The following is a 13,816-nucleotide window of genomic DNA, read 5'->3' as shown; positions in this document are numbered from 1 at the left end:
TATATTATTCTCGGTTGTAACAGAAAATTATTGCATTTTTTTCAAAAATCATAACCCAAAATTGAACGTAGGTACGGGTATGTACATACATTATATATTAAGAATCACCATATCAATGGCAGATGAGAAAACGGTTTATACTATTTTACACCAATGCAATTCTACAATTGAAACAAAAAAAAACTTGATTTATAATTTACAAATAAATTAAGATATTCCACTAAAATTGAAATAAAATAGATTCCTAATTTTTCTATAAATCAGAGTTGTTTGTGAGATCATTACCGTGGATATTTGGACTAGAAAGTGGTTGCGGTCGCCTCGGTTGGGACGCAGCGAGATGCTCGTAATACCTTCCCATGAGAGCTTGGTCTATCGCCAACCCAGGAAACACTCCCCAGTGACTTAGAAGAGGATACTGCAGACCTTGCGGAGACCCGGCTGCTTCTGACGAAAACCTCACCGGAGCAACATCCTTGTCCGAGTTTTCTAACGAAGTCTCTTTCTCTTCTTGGTCGCTAGCAACAACGTCAATATCTTCCTCCGCGTTGTCTTCATCACCGCTACTGTTGAAGTACGATTTGGGATACCCAGACTGTTTCTTAAGAATCTTGTCTTCGTGCCTCATGGATATTTCATCTGGTGCTAAGAGGGACGCAACGTCGAATTGCCTCTTTCTTGCTATTCCTGGTAAAGGAGCGAATACCGCAGTGGGAGTAGGAGGCCAGAAGTGATGCAAATTTGGCAAACCAGGTGGAGGAGATACTGAAAGTGGAGGAGGGCTCGGAGAATCGTTCCCTTCATCATCAACTGCTAACCCCATATGTTTTCTAACCTTTCTTTGTGCCTTTCGTCTTCTGAAATCACCTTTTCTAAAATCGTCTACGTTCGCGGGATGAATTGCCCAATAATGTCCTTTACCATTAGCGCTTCTTCCAGATTTTATAAAACAGTCGTTTAAAGATAAATTATGTCGAATGCTGTTTCTCCAGCCTGGTCCGCGAGACCTAAAGTAGGGATAATTATCCAGAATATGTTGGTAGATGTCCGAAAGCACTAGTTTTGTATCCGGTGAACTGAGGATAGCCATGGCAATGAGACCGATGTAGCTATGTTGAGGTTTCGGTTCTTCAGGCTGAAGAACTCGGTGGTGAAACAACGACATGGAAAGAGCCAATCGAGGTCCGTAAGGTCCCGGATAAGCTGGGCAAAGTGGTACGGGACCTGGATAGTGATGCAACTGAGAGAATCGCAGCCTCTCCGCCATTGCGTAATTGTAAAGCTGAAGTCTGTATTGGTCCAGGGGGAGAAGTCCAGTTGGAAGTGATGGAGGGTTAGGACCTCCGGGACCAGGTGCTCCTCCAGGGGTAGGCTTTACGAGGGAAGCCAGTTGGTAAGGAAGAACTGTGGCTGCGGGACCCGACGGACTTTCTCCATTGCTGCACATTTTGCTTGATGATCAAAAACTTTAGAACACCACTTATCTAAATTTGTGTAAAAAAAATATTGCACAATTCCAAATAAATGTTTTCAGCTTCACAAAGAATTTTTATTGTCACTCATAACATTTTTTACTTCGATTGATTGTCTTTAACGTCAAATAATTGCTGTTCGCGCACGTGGCAACCCTATGCCGTTTGCCAACTGAATGAGCCATAAATCATCTTCGACATTGTCGAACCCTCTCTACCCCCACTACAGCCTCCTCACTCCCCATGAAGTTTCGGGTTAGGCGGGGAAACTTGACGCCTACATAACTCGACACTTGATGGTGGTCGCGTTCGGATTCTTGATATAAGCCGAGCACTTATTTGCTGAGAAATATTTGAAAAGCTTTGGTGGGCCGAACGGAAAGGAGCGCCGGCCAATAGGAGGACGGCTTTCTGTTGGCACGGTGTTGGTATACATGTTTTTGTTTAGCGCAGGGTGGGGCTGCCGGGTGTGCGGAGGGGGGAGAATAGGGGATGGAGGGAGAGGAAGAGAAACTTTGTGTCGAGGCTGATGGAAGAACATAAAATTTTTCAAAGGCATGGCTATAAAACGATATGAAATAAATGGCATTTTAGTCATTAATTTTTATGTGGCGTATCAATTCATTCAAAAAATTAATTAATATTAGTAATTATCTACTGGATATAATGTAGTCGCAAGCATCAAGCTCAGAGCTATTTGAGTTTCAGTGTCTCTCTAAACTACAGATGCAAGATTTTGTTATTCATTGAAATTTTGAAATTTCCGTTGAGCGATACGTTCACGACACGCGCCTTAAAAAGTAAGTTTATTTATATTTACTACGTTTTTCTATTTTATAATAAATCATATCGTTTCTTTTATTCGTAACTATATTTTTTTTGTTCAAGATGTGTTCCATTATGGAGATGATGAGACTATAAGATGGTAAGACTTTCTTTCTCTCAAGTGATAGCGAGTTTTCATATTTGAACATATTTAGAGTGTTGTTAAGTTTTTTGTTAAAGAAAGTCAAATATATTTTTTTTTAGTATTGTCATTAATTATTTTTCATAACCTTATAGCCATTCCCTAACATTTATAAAAAGAAAACGCCATTTACATGAGAAAAATTGATGACGTAAAATTTACGACAAGCGCCCGCTCAAGAGAAACTAATCAGCGCGCCCGCTAGAAGGTTTAAGAAGAATAAGCATTTACAGGGCTCATGACCTATCGTTGGTTAGTTTAAGTGGCCACTTTACACACTGCGTAACATTCACCATTATGCCCATGTTTGAACAAAGGCTGGAAAGCAACTGCGCATATATTATATTTTAGTTTATTTTATTGAAATATACGGCACTTATTGCCTTTTACATATAAGTTACCAATATAGTTAAATATACATACATGTTAGTATAATTATAAGTAATACATAGCATTAAAAAATATACATTCATTTACAAATAAGAAAGTCTAAAAAACATAAACTATATAAAAAAAAAAAATGCCTGTTATAGAATTATAATTTGGTACTGGAAATCCTTTGAATCAGCTTAAAAAAAACTTAGGACAACAATTTTGAAGAACACTATAAATATTAAAAAAAATATATGAATTAATATTTAAAACCAATTCTTAGAAATGTTTTGTACTTTTTAAATAAAATCAAGAAAAGAAATGAATAAAGAAAAAAACACTAATAAAGAAGTAAATATGGCGTACTATGGCTGTGGTACAGTTTTTTTGCTAATGGCTTGCTTGACGCGTGAGTTTGTCCCTCTCGTTCGCGAATATACGTACAGCATCGAGAGTGAGACGTAAAGAGTGTTTGAGACAACCGGATATTCTGTACTCTTAAACCTATATGGCATGCAAAAAATTGGTACAGTTTTGAATCTATTAGTGATTCATCTCCGATTTGTTACGAAATGCTTTTTTGGTGCCCAATAATTATTAATAATATATTAAATGTCATTAAATATTTGTGTATAACCACTTACCGACTTTCTATGTCTACCGGTTTCGAGACGTACCTGTTTTTTGGTCAGGACATCAGTTAAACCAACATGCAAAACCCACTTTACTCCTTCACCATAGTTGGTGCACAAAAATATAAAACCAACACTGCATTTTAATAAGTACATGCACTGATAAGGACAAATATGCACTGATTAGGATATGAAAATATTTTATATTGTGGGAGAAATGTACAATATACTTCATAGTCCTAACGCTCCTATATACCAGCGTAAAACATTTCAACGCTCATCAGTTCATGGTTTACCTCTTCGTTTTAATTCTCAAGGCTCTCTCTTAAGGCTGTAGTCTGGTAAAACGCACGCAAAATGAGGAAAGCATACGATTTTGCCACTGTAAAACTTATGTTTTTTTTTTAAATCATGCAATAATAAAAATAAAAAAAAACATAAATTAGATAAAAAAAATATTTTTAAATATATTTCCGTTAAAAAATGTATTTAAAAGTTTTATGTAAATAAAATATAATTACTTTTAGACCGGCAGATTACGCCAAAATTAGGTATCTGGAATATTAATAAAGACTAAGTATCCAACTAAAATTTTTTGTAATAATTTGAAGATAATAAATCGAACATGAAAATGGCCGCAGCAAATTTTTTTTTGTTTTTGAGAAGAAAAACAAGCATTTTAAATCACATGAATTTTTGTGACATTTTCCTTTATTTCTACGTAAAATTATGCTTTCGGTAAAAAAAAATATTTATTGAAATATTTTAGTTGAAACCTTTTTTTATAGAATTGTATTCTCCTTTTGTTTAAAAAAAATGTAATTCTGGTTGTAATATTCAATGTATAACAATATCTTATTAACGTTTTTATGACCTTCATACCTGCCCTTATTGGTGCCGGTATCGTAATCGTAAAATGAGTCGTACTCGAATGGCTAAAGAGCCGCGTGCGGCTCGTGAGCCGTGGTTTTCCGATCTCTGGCTTAGGGCAGAGGTCGGCAAACCACGGCTGACAACCTGCCGACCTCTGGCCTAAGCCTGAGGTCAGCAGGTTCATCTAAATGAACACTGAGAGTGTTCAATGTTTTGGAAGTGTATTAACACTTTGTATCCCGGAGCCGTGTAAACACGTGATAACATAACTACGCGTTGTGTCCAGGTCTCATGTTTTCACGTGATTTACCAGTTGTTCAAAAAAATGCATTATATTGACATCTTGAGACTTTTATTAGTACTTCACTGATGGTGAACTACGTGAAAACACAGGACCGGGACACAACGCGTGGTTATTATAATCATGTGTTTACATGGCTCCGGAATACAAAGCATAAAAAAAAGAGGGAGACGCTGTAGTTATATGTGCGAACATTGCAATGTGGCTCTCCACAAAGGCCAATGTTGACAAAACTATCATACAAAAATTACTTATTAAATTGTTTAAAATAAATATGAGAAGTAAGAATTGATTTAATTTAGTATATTCATAATTATGACACGTTTAAGAAACCCTTCACAAAGCATGAAATTTCACAAAAATGGGCCGGGCCCCGGGTAAATTCTATGTGTATTCAGCCGGTGCTCAAAGTGTTAAGCTCCCAAGGAGAAAAACCATTTTCAAGAAAGGAGTTAAGGACTGGATTTTTCTTAGTAGGAGGGATTTAAGTGAGAAACTTCTTGATAATTTTCCGAATGTTTGAGTTTACTATTTACCATATTGATGTGCCATATATTTAGTTTTTTTAAATTCATTATTGTTATGTTTCTGACCCTACATAATATTTGTGATGATATACTCACGTGTCTGTGTCAACTAATTGCCCGTCCCAACTCAATACATGTTTTTTTTCATGGAGTTAGGACTTACATCTCAAATTATGTGTAATAAACAACCTGTATGTAAATGAATAAAAATAAATAAATGTGTGGAATATCAATGTGTGACAGGGTTACGAATGATGAACTCAGGCGAGAATGTTACTCTGAGTCAGATATAATTGATAAGATTAAGAAAGGGTGCCTCTGAGATGGTTTAGGCAAGTAGAACGAATGGAGGAAAAAAGAATGGTAAAGTCGGTATACATACCGAGAATAAACGTTAACGTGGGACGAGGACGACCAAGAAAGACGCGGAATGATCAGATAAACCTAAATCTTAAGTCTGGTCATGTCAAAAGCAGACAGAACCCAAGGGCTTGGTTTTAAGAGATGCTAGGAAAGCATGCCAGGATAGATGTGTGTGGCATTTCATTATCTCTGCCCCTACGGAGAAATGGCGTGATGGTAGTATATTTTAAAAAAAAACTTTTCTTATTTCTAATAGTATTTCTTCATTATATTGGCAGTAAAATGTACCCTAGGTATTTAGTTTACATTTTTATACAATTTTTTGGCTTTTACATGCCACAAACATTAATTTAATGAAAAAGTAAAAATGCGAATTTGTTTAAGAACAACATAAGTTCAAAAGCGTAAAATGATTGCAATTATAAGAGTGAGTATTAAAAAAAATATATACAAGATTTTATAGCCATACCCGTGTAGAATATTACTTGCGATTCTGACAAGAGTAGTCCACTGTTATTTAGAGATATCACAACACACAACTCTCCTGTAGGGAAATCCAGTCAGCCACAGGCTTTAGAATAGGACGCCATTACGATTCCTCCACCCCTAACCACACGCCAGACAAGGACGGGAATCTCTCACACTCTCTTACAAACTCTAACAAAGAACGAAAAGGGTTGTGTGAGACGGCGCATAAATCTAAAAGCGAAACGCAGAGCGTTAGAGCAAGACGGGTAACCATACTTTGATTCCACCGCTTGACGGCGGGAAATTTTAAACGAAACGGTGCTATGCTATGCTGAGTGCGAATGGATGCGATGGATATTTTGTTTGTTGGGTGGTTTGTGACACGCCCCTTTATGCGCCATCTTTGTTTATGATCATGTTGTCTCGCATTTATTTGGCTTTGGAAAATTGGGTAAAGTTTTGTTTAAATCGAATAAGATTTTGCGATGGTTTGAAGTTTATATTAAGAAAAGCGTTAGAAAATATTTCCTTTTCTGATTTTCACTTATCGTACGACCGAGAGGAATATTTATTCATTCTATCATCCTTACATTAAGTAAACGAATACTTATATTTATATATTTATGAAAATGCGTTCAACGTATCCTTAATGTGGATGGTGTTGCCACAAAATCGAAAAATTGAGTTATACCCGTATGCAGAGACAAAACTTAAGGTGAGGAAAGTACATTCTAATCTCAAATGCGGAGAATAACCCGAAGGTGAAGACAATAGAATGTACCTTCCTCACCTTAAGTTTTGTCTCTGCATACGGGTATTAGTGTCAGGATTGTGATCCAAAAGTTATATTCTTACAAATTCTCTGTAAAACCTCGACGTGTTAACCAAAAATCATGCAACTGGACTTAAAACAATGTAACATTTTTTAGGATACTTATCGTATTGTTGCGAATTAAGATCAATATTTGGCTAACATGATAAAATATTGCAAAAACGTGTTAACCCCGCAAAAGACGCATCCTTTTCGAAAATTGCCGACAAGTTTTGTTTATTTTTTTAATTAAAAAAATAAAATATTTGGACCCCTGTTTATTTATTTTTATTTATTTTATTTAATTTTACAATACGCCCAAGGGGCATTTACAAAAAATATACAGGTACGTACAAACATAGTAAGTAAAAATTTAAAAGATAAACAACGCTTTTTTGTATACATGTAGAAACAATAAAAAGCATACTGCTATGCAAAATAAAAAGTGAAACTTTACATAGTAAAAAAGAAAAAAAATACATACAGATATAAGAGAAGTAATTGAATAAAAAAGTAAATTGTAAATAACTTGTAAAGAATTTAAACAAAAAAATATATACATTTACATGTACTTATACGTATAAAAAAATGGTATTTACAAATTATTGTTAAAAACAAATAGTAAAAATAAGTTTACAGTAAGTAATTATAAGATAATAACATAATATCTGGTAAACAAAATAATTGATACATTATATAGTAGCCTTACGTGTCATGTACAAGGCAAAGTACTCAGAAACAACCGTTTTTTCTTGTCTTCGAAGTCTTGGATGTTCGATCATTGATTTTGGTTTTTAACCTTTATGAGTCCAATCACCATTGTTGCAAAGTACAAGAACAATGGCACGTGATAACTATTTTTAACTACAGTGTGGATATCGGTTAAGGATATTCCATCTTTCCTGCATTCTGCTTCAAGATTATGTCGTTGTAAGTTTTGTTTTTTAGAAAGGGCCACTTTATAACTTTATATATAATTTTTTCACACCTAATAGTGCCTAGAGCACCGCATTGGTACACCAATCGCAGCGTATTTCGATAAAAAAAAATTACATGAAGGTAAAATGATCAGACTTAAAATTCAGGTGCCAGTCCAAGGACTATGAAATTTTCTACTAAAAAAATATTTTTTAAATAAATATTTCATGTCAATGATGTCGGGAATCGAATCTGAGACCGCCTGCATGGTAGGTAAACACACGTACCACTACCCCACGAGGCCGACATAATATTAAGAAATATAATAAAATAAAAAAAGATCTAAAATAATATCAGGAAAAATAATGTAATCATAGAATTAAGAATATTATTGTTATCAAAAACATTTTACACTTATTTGTTTATAAATTTGTATAAACCACTTAATTTTTTTTAATTACACTTCGACCGGTTTCGAGGTTACTACCTCATCGTCAGGAATTTAAAGTTAAATTCCTGACGATGAGTAACCTCGAAACCGGTCGAAGTGTAATTAAAAAAAATTAAGTGGTTTATAAAAATTTATAAACAAATAAGTGTGAATTAAGAATAGTTCAGAAACCGCATACGAACATCAAACAGAAGGTGACTAAACTACTCATAAATGAGTAGGGTTACGTTTTGACCAATTCGTTTCTTTGTAGACCTCGTTTAGTACGCAACTCCTGATTTGAATTCAACTGTGCCGTGTTGTGCCCTTTTAAAGTGTAGAAATACTGCTAGGATCTTAGAGAAACAGGATGGTATCACATTTCATGTGTAATTAGCAAACGCGTTACTTAAAATTTAATTATTTTTCCATCTGTCAGATTGTCGAAGAAACGAAATGGAAATTTCGTTAGTGTTGCCAGGGTAGCAAATTGTTTTACCCTACTTGATGTATTTATTTATTTATAACAAAATACAAGGTTTTTAAACTTTACATATGACATAATATTACATATTTTATTTGAACGAAATATTCCCAATCAGCAAAAATGCTGGTATGAGGGGATATTATATATAATAACACAATAGTTTAAATAAAAATTCGATAAAATAACATCACATATCACTCCTAACACGGGCTGTAAGAACTGTTTTATTTGGGTGTTTTTTAAGTACGTACATGTTTTGTATATTTTTTAGATCATTAGAAAGTGAATTGTAAAAATTGATTGCTATATACAAAAAACTGTTTCTTTTTCTGTTGGTCCTAGGTTGTTCGCAAACTAAATTATTTGATGCTCTTGTATTTATTTTATGTATGTTGTTGTTTAAATTTAATTTTATATTTGTCTTTATTTTATTCTTTTTCATCTTAAATAACATTTTTATTTTTTCTGTGTAGGTCAATTCCTCTAGATTGAGCATTTTTGTTATTCAATATAAATCTGTGGTTCTAGTATATTTATCATCTTTGCTCATCTAATAAGAGAAATAATGGAAATTGGACTTCGGATTAAACAATTCTTTGGTGGACATTTGACCGACATTATCTTCAAAACATCAAATATTATTTAACATGATATGAAAATATCCGTTTTATGTCAAATAAAATTTGTTTTATGATTTAAGTTTAAAAGTAATTAATTCAATTACTCTTATTAAATTACCCTTTAATTATCTACTCTGTTGTGTCAATCAATATTTCCGCGTGCACAACAAAATTTTAGAAAAGTTGTCAGATTGTTTTTTTTAACTTTACATTTGTGTTATAATTATATATTTTTTTCCATGGTGCAACATTACGCGGCGAGCGGTGACACCACGAATGCGCGCGGCAAAAGTGGGGCATAGTGGGGGAATTATTGGACACAGTCCGATGTATTCAAATATGATTCTACGCTCCTTCTGGACTATTCTTAAATCTATAAATGCAATCTTTTTTTAAAGACGTATGCCTAATGAGTATATATAGTACATTCATATTATAAGATATTTAATTTTTTTAATATTTTTTTTTCTTCCCTTATTCCTAAATAGGTATTCTTTTGTCGTGATCAGACATGATGCTATGAAGAATAATACCATCACGCGTGTTAAGAAAATGATTAAATTATATAACAACTGCGAAAAATTTAACAGTTGAAATGTGTCTAATTTAATATGTACAATTATTTATTGAATAAATAAATAATAAGTTACATAAGTTCAAAAAAGACAACAGATACAGCCAGTATCATAGCTATGGTAACGAGTTGCACAGAAATATGAACAACTATAAGTAAATTATGTAAATATGTAGGTATATCACACGAATGTTTGCACGTGTATCGTGATTATTGATCTCTTTTTTATTGTTGAGGGCAAAATAATATTGATTAAATCTAAAATAAAGCTAGTAAGAGAATAACGTGTCTATTTACAATAAATTATTAAATATAAATTTTAAGCTGTGCATGATTTTTAAAAATTTTATAAGGCTTTTAAAAAATATAAATGATATAAATATTCTGACCTTTCTCTTGACGCTCAAATTAGTAGAATGATAAGTTCGTGCTTTTACCAGCTGAGACAGATTAAATGCATACGAAAAAATTTGCCAGTTGATGCCGCCCGTCAATTAATAAATGCGTTTGTAGTGTCTAGAGTCGAGTATTGTAATGGTATCTACGCAGGTTTACCAATGAATAAAATGACTAGCTTACAGTCTGTACTTAATGCCGCAGCGAGACTTATTTTTGGAATCTCTAAGTTCAGTCATATCACTCCACTACTTCGGGAATCACACGTTTACCACATAGGGTGGAACACAAACTCTGTTGGCTTATGTATAAGTCACTGTACAACTCTGCTCCAGAATATCTAAGGGAACTCTGCATTCCAGATAAACTAGCAGACAGACGTCTTACGCTTAGATCAGCTACATCAACGTCGAAAGGAAAAGTTATTATACATCTACGCAAACAGCGCACTAAATTCGGCGATCGCGCATTTGCGGTCGCAGGCCCTACGGCATGGAATGCTCTCCCAGCAGAGGTCTGAAACTGTGAGAGTGAAGTGATGTTTCGGAAGAAACTTAAAACCCACTGTTCTCTAAATCATTTGAATAAATTCTTAGCATGTGGTGACAAAGTACATTATTTTTCTTAAATTAAAAAGTTAAAATAATATTTATATCCTTATATAATCACTTTGTAAAGCGCCCTTGAGGTATTATATAATGAAAATGGCGCCATATAAGTTATCCATAATTATTATTGTTATTACTATTATAAAATGTTGGTACCTATATAATATACAACTTTCAAAAACAATTCAAGAAATACAGTATTAGGAAATAAAAGAAAGAACAGTCTAATATTGTTGCAACAGGGAGGAAAAACATTTTTGGGAGGTGAATATGGAAGTCTAGGTATTTACAGTTCTCATGACCAGTCACTGGGTGGTTTAAGTTGCCGCTTTACACAGTGTGTAACATTCACCATTTTTCTTATGTTTGAACATCCATATTCCTTCGACTCTTCCATTTGTTGATTTTAGTGAAGTTAAAGAGCTGAAACCTTTATTGTTGTGAAGGGATTCATCTGACTGAATTATTTCACATACATAATAGGCAACGCCTGAAAGCAATTTTCCAATTTTATGGATTTTCCAAAATAGTCAAAATGATGAATGTTACACAGCGTGTAAAAGGGCCACTTAAATCAGCCAATGACAGATCATAAGCCCTGTAAATGCGTAGACTTCCATATTCCCTTCTTTAGGGTATTTTCCATCCCTGTTGTAATTTGTTAATCTTAATGACTCCCGAGGGGGTGAAATCCAGTCTTTTGTCTACAAACAGTTGGACAAACTCAAATACTGTAATATTTTTTTTATTATTTTAGTTTGCATAGCACAATATTAACTTTATTTAAAATGAAACACTTTGTAAATTTACCACACAAGAGTTTAATACATTAAAACACGACTTGTTTCGGGTAATCTGTATTACCCATCCTCGGGTGTAAATATAAACTCAATTTACAAAGTTTTTTATTTGAAATAAATTCAAAATGTTTTTCCACAAAGTAAATGCTGAAACAATAAATCACAAAATTAACTTTTATTTTATAAAATTTAATTTGTACATGTAATACTTTTTTAACATAGTTATATTAACAATTCTTCACACCTATACTTAAGAACCCATACATAAGCCTTTTAATATTTACATAGCTGCTGTGGCTGGATGATAAAATAAACAGTAAAATAAAGCAACCGTTCCTCGGCAAACTGTCTATTGTTACAAAACTAAATGTAAACTTGACAAACTGAACGGTAAAAGGTGCAACCCTTTTAACAAAACTCCATTTTGAAAGATTCTTGAACTTTAATATTTTTTTCCAAATTTACTTCCGTTTCGGGCGGTTTACAAATCGACTCTTCCCAAAAGTACGCGATCGAACAAAATTACATTCAAGGAAACTGAAATAATTACTTTAGACTTTTTAAGGATTTCAAATATACCTAAATAATATTAAAAAGTTCCACGTGTTTGATGACCGTACGCATAAAAAAATATACAAGTAGTATTTCTTTGATTGGCGGACATAAGAATATAACGGCATTTTTGATCATTTTGCGATTTATATGAGAAAATGTTCATTGTATATGCCTACGCTTATACGACTACTCTAAACATAAAAAAAACAACTTTGTGCCCGTTAAACTTTGGTTATAACTAAATAAGTATGCGCATTTGTGTCATATTTTCAATGGCATATATAGTACAATCTGGTCTCAGTAATACAAGTAGACTCATTTCTTTCATTCATTAAATAGTAGTACAACTAGTTTAAATTAGTTCTAGTAGTATAAGTATTTATTTAACACTTTATATGCATATAAAATATATTTACATATAAGGGCGGGCATATTGCCTTAAGGCAATTTCTTCCTACCTACTCAAACCGTTAAATTTGAGAAAATTACAAATACATGGATGGACATATTGAATCTTATAATTTTATACAAAAATTAAAAACAAAGATTCACAAAATAAAAAATATTTGAAAAATTAACACTTTACTACAAATATAAAAAATTAACACTAGACTATGAAGAGAGGAGAGGGGATGGGAGGGAAAGAAGAAAGATAAAGGGAAAATTGTAATTACTAAATAGTGACATTTCAATCTTGACTTAAATGTAAATAAAAAAGGGGCATCTCTAACATATTATTCCACAATCAAGCGGCTACTACTGTAAAAGAGGAGACAAGAAAATTAGAGCGATGACAGTGTATTAAAAGGGTTCTGTCGTTACTAGAACGAAGAGATAGTCCGTGTTGTGAAAGAGGTTGGAAGAGCTCTCTCAGATAAACAGGCGAAGTGGGATTATTTAAAATATTGTGAAAAAGTGATAGAATGTGAATGTTTCTTCTATGCCTGATACTGAGCCCGTGTAATTGCGTGCGATATTCGGTTATGTGGTCGAATTTGCAATGATCAAAGATATAACGTGTGCAAAAATTCTGCAATCGTTCCAACTTATCAAGTAATTCAGAGCAAGCATCTGGATAACATACATCCGCATAATCAAGAAGTGGAAGAAGTAAGCTCTGGACTCTGGTTCGAACTGTCAGTAGGGTCGCAGTAAGTCACATCTTGGTAGAGGGTGTGTTTCTATAAAATTCTGCGAACGCCCAGTTGCATTCCACCGGCAACACTACTGACTAGTCCAACTCGTTAGCGTCTACGTCGCGAACCCCGGGCAATGGGATCACACTCATAACGATGTGATCACAGCTGATAACGAAAGGATGATAGGCAAGTTTCTGGCGCCAAACCAGAACCAACCAGCTAAGGAAAGGTAACTACGACCGAAAAAATTACCAAAGAAGGCAACGGGAAACCACTCTGGTCATCTTTTCCTAGGAATCACTATGGCGAGTACCTACATCCAATATGCAGTTGTCCTTGCTGCGGAATACAAGAGTAGCGCAGGACCGAGATGCTTTCGCTGGAGTGATCGCCAACGTCGGGGGGATCTGACAAGGCACCGCAAGAAGAAGTATAAGTAGATTAATGTCTATACCATCTTAAATGGTTCAAGGAGTATACTTGGAATATTTATGTCATTTGTA

General features: G+C 33.9%; 1 protein-coding gene across 1 annotated transcript; it reads right to left on the bottom strand.

Moving 5' to 3' along the window:
• Positions 1-253: 253 nt before the first annotated feature.
• Positions 254-1,447, bottom strand: fd102C (forkhead domain 102C). Its single transcript, XM_088237113.1, has one exon. The coding sequence runs from the start codon at positions 1,445-1,447 to the stop codon at positions 254-256; it is 1,194 nt and encodes a 397-aa protein (XP_088093239.1).
• Positions 1,448-13,816: the final 12,369 nt, after the last annotated feature.

The sequence above is a fragment of the Micrasema longulum genome, unplaced genomic scaffold, assembly GCF_059751315.1.
Source record: "Micrasema longulum isolate JH-2025_06_02 unplaced genomic scaffold, ASM5975131v1 h1tg001646l, whole genome shotgun sequence".
Classification (NCBI taxonomy): domain Eukaryota; kingdom Metazoa; phylum Arthropoda; class Insecta; order Trichoptera; family Brachycentridae; genus Micrasema; species Micrasema longulum.
This window is presented reverse-complemented; position numbering and strand designations above follow the sequence as displayed.

Excerpts from the sequence above, each read along its gene's own strand:
- fd102C (XM_088237113.1), bottom strand. The coding sequence starts at position 1,447 with ATGTGCAGCAATGGAGAAAGTCCGTCGGGTCCCGCAGCCACAGTTCTT.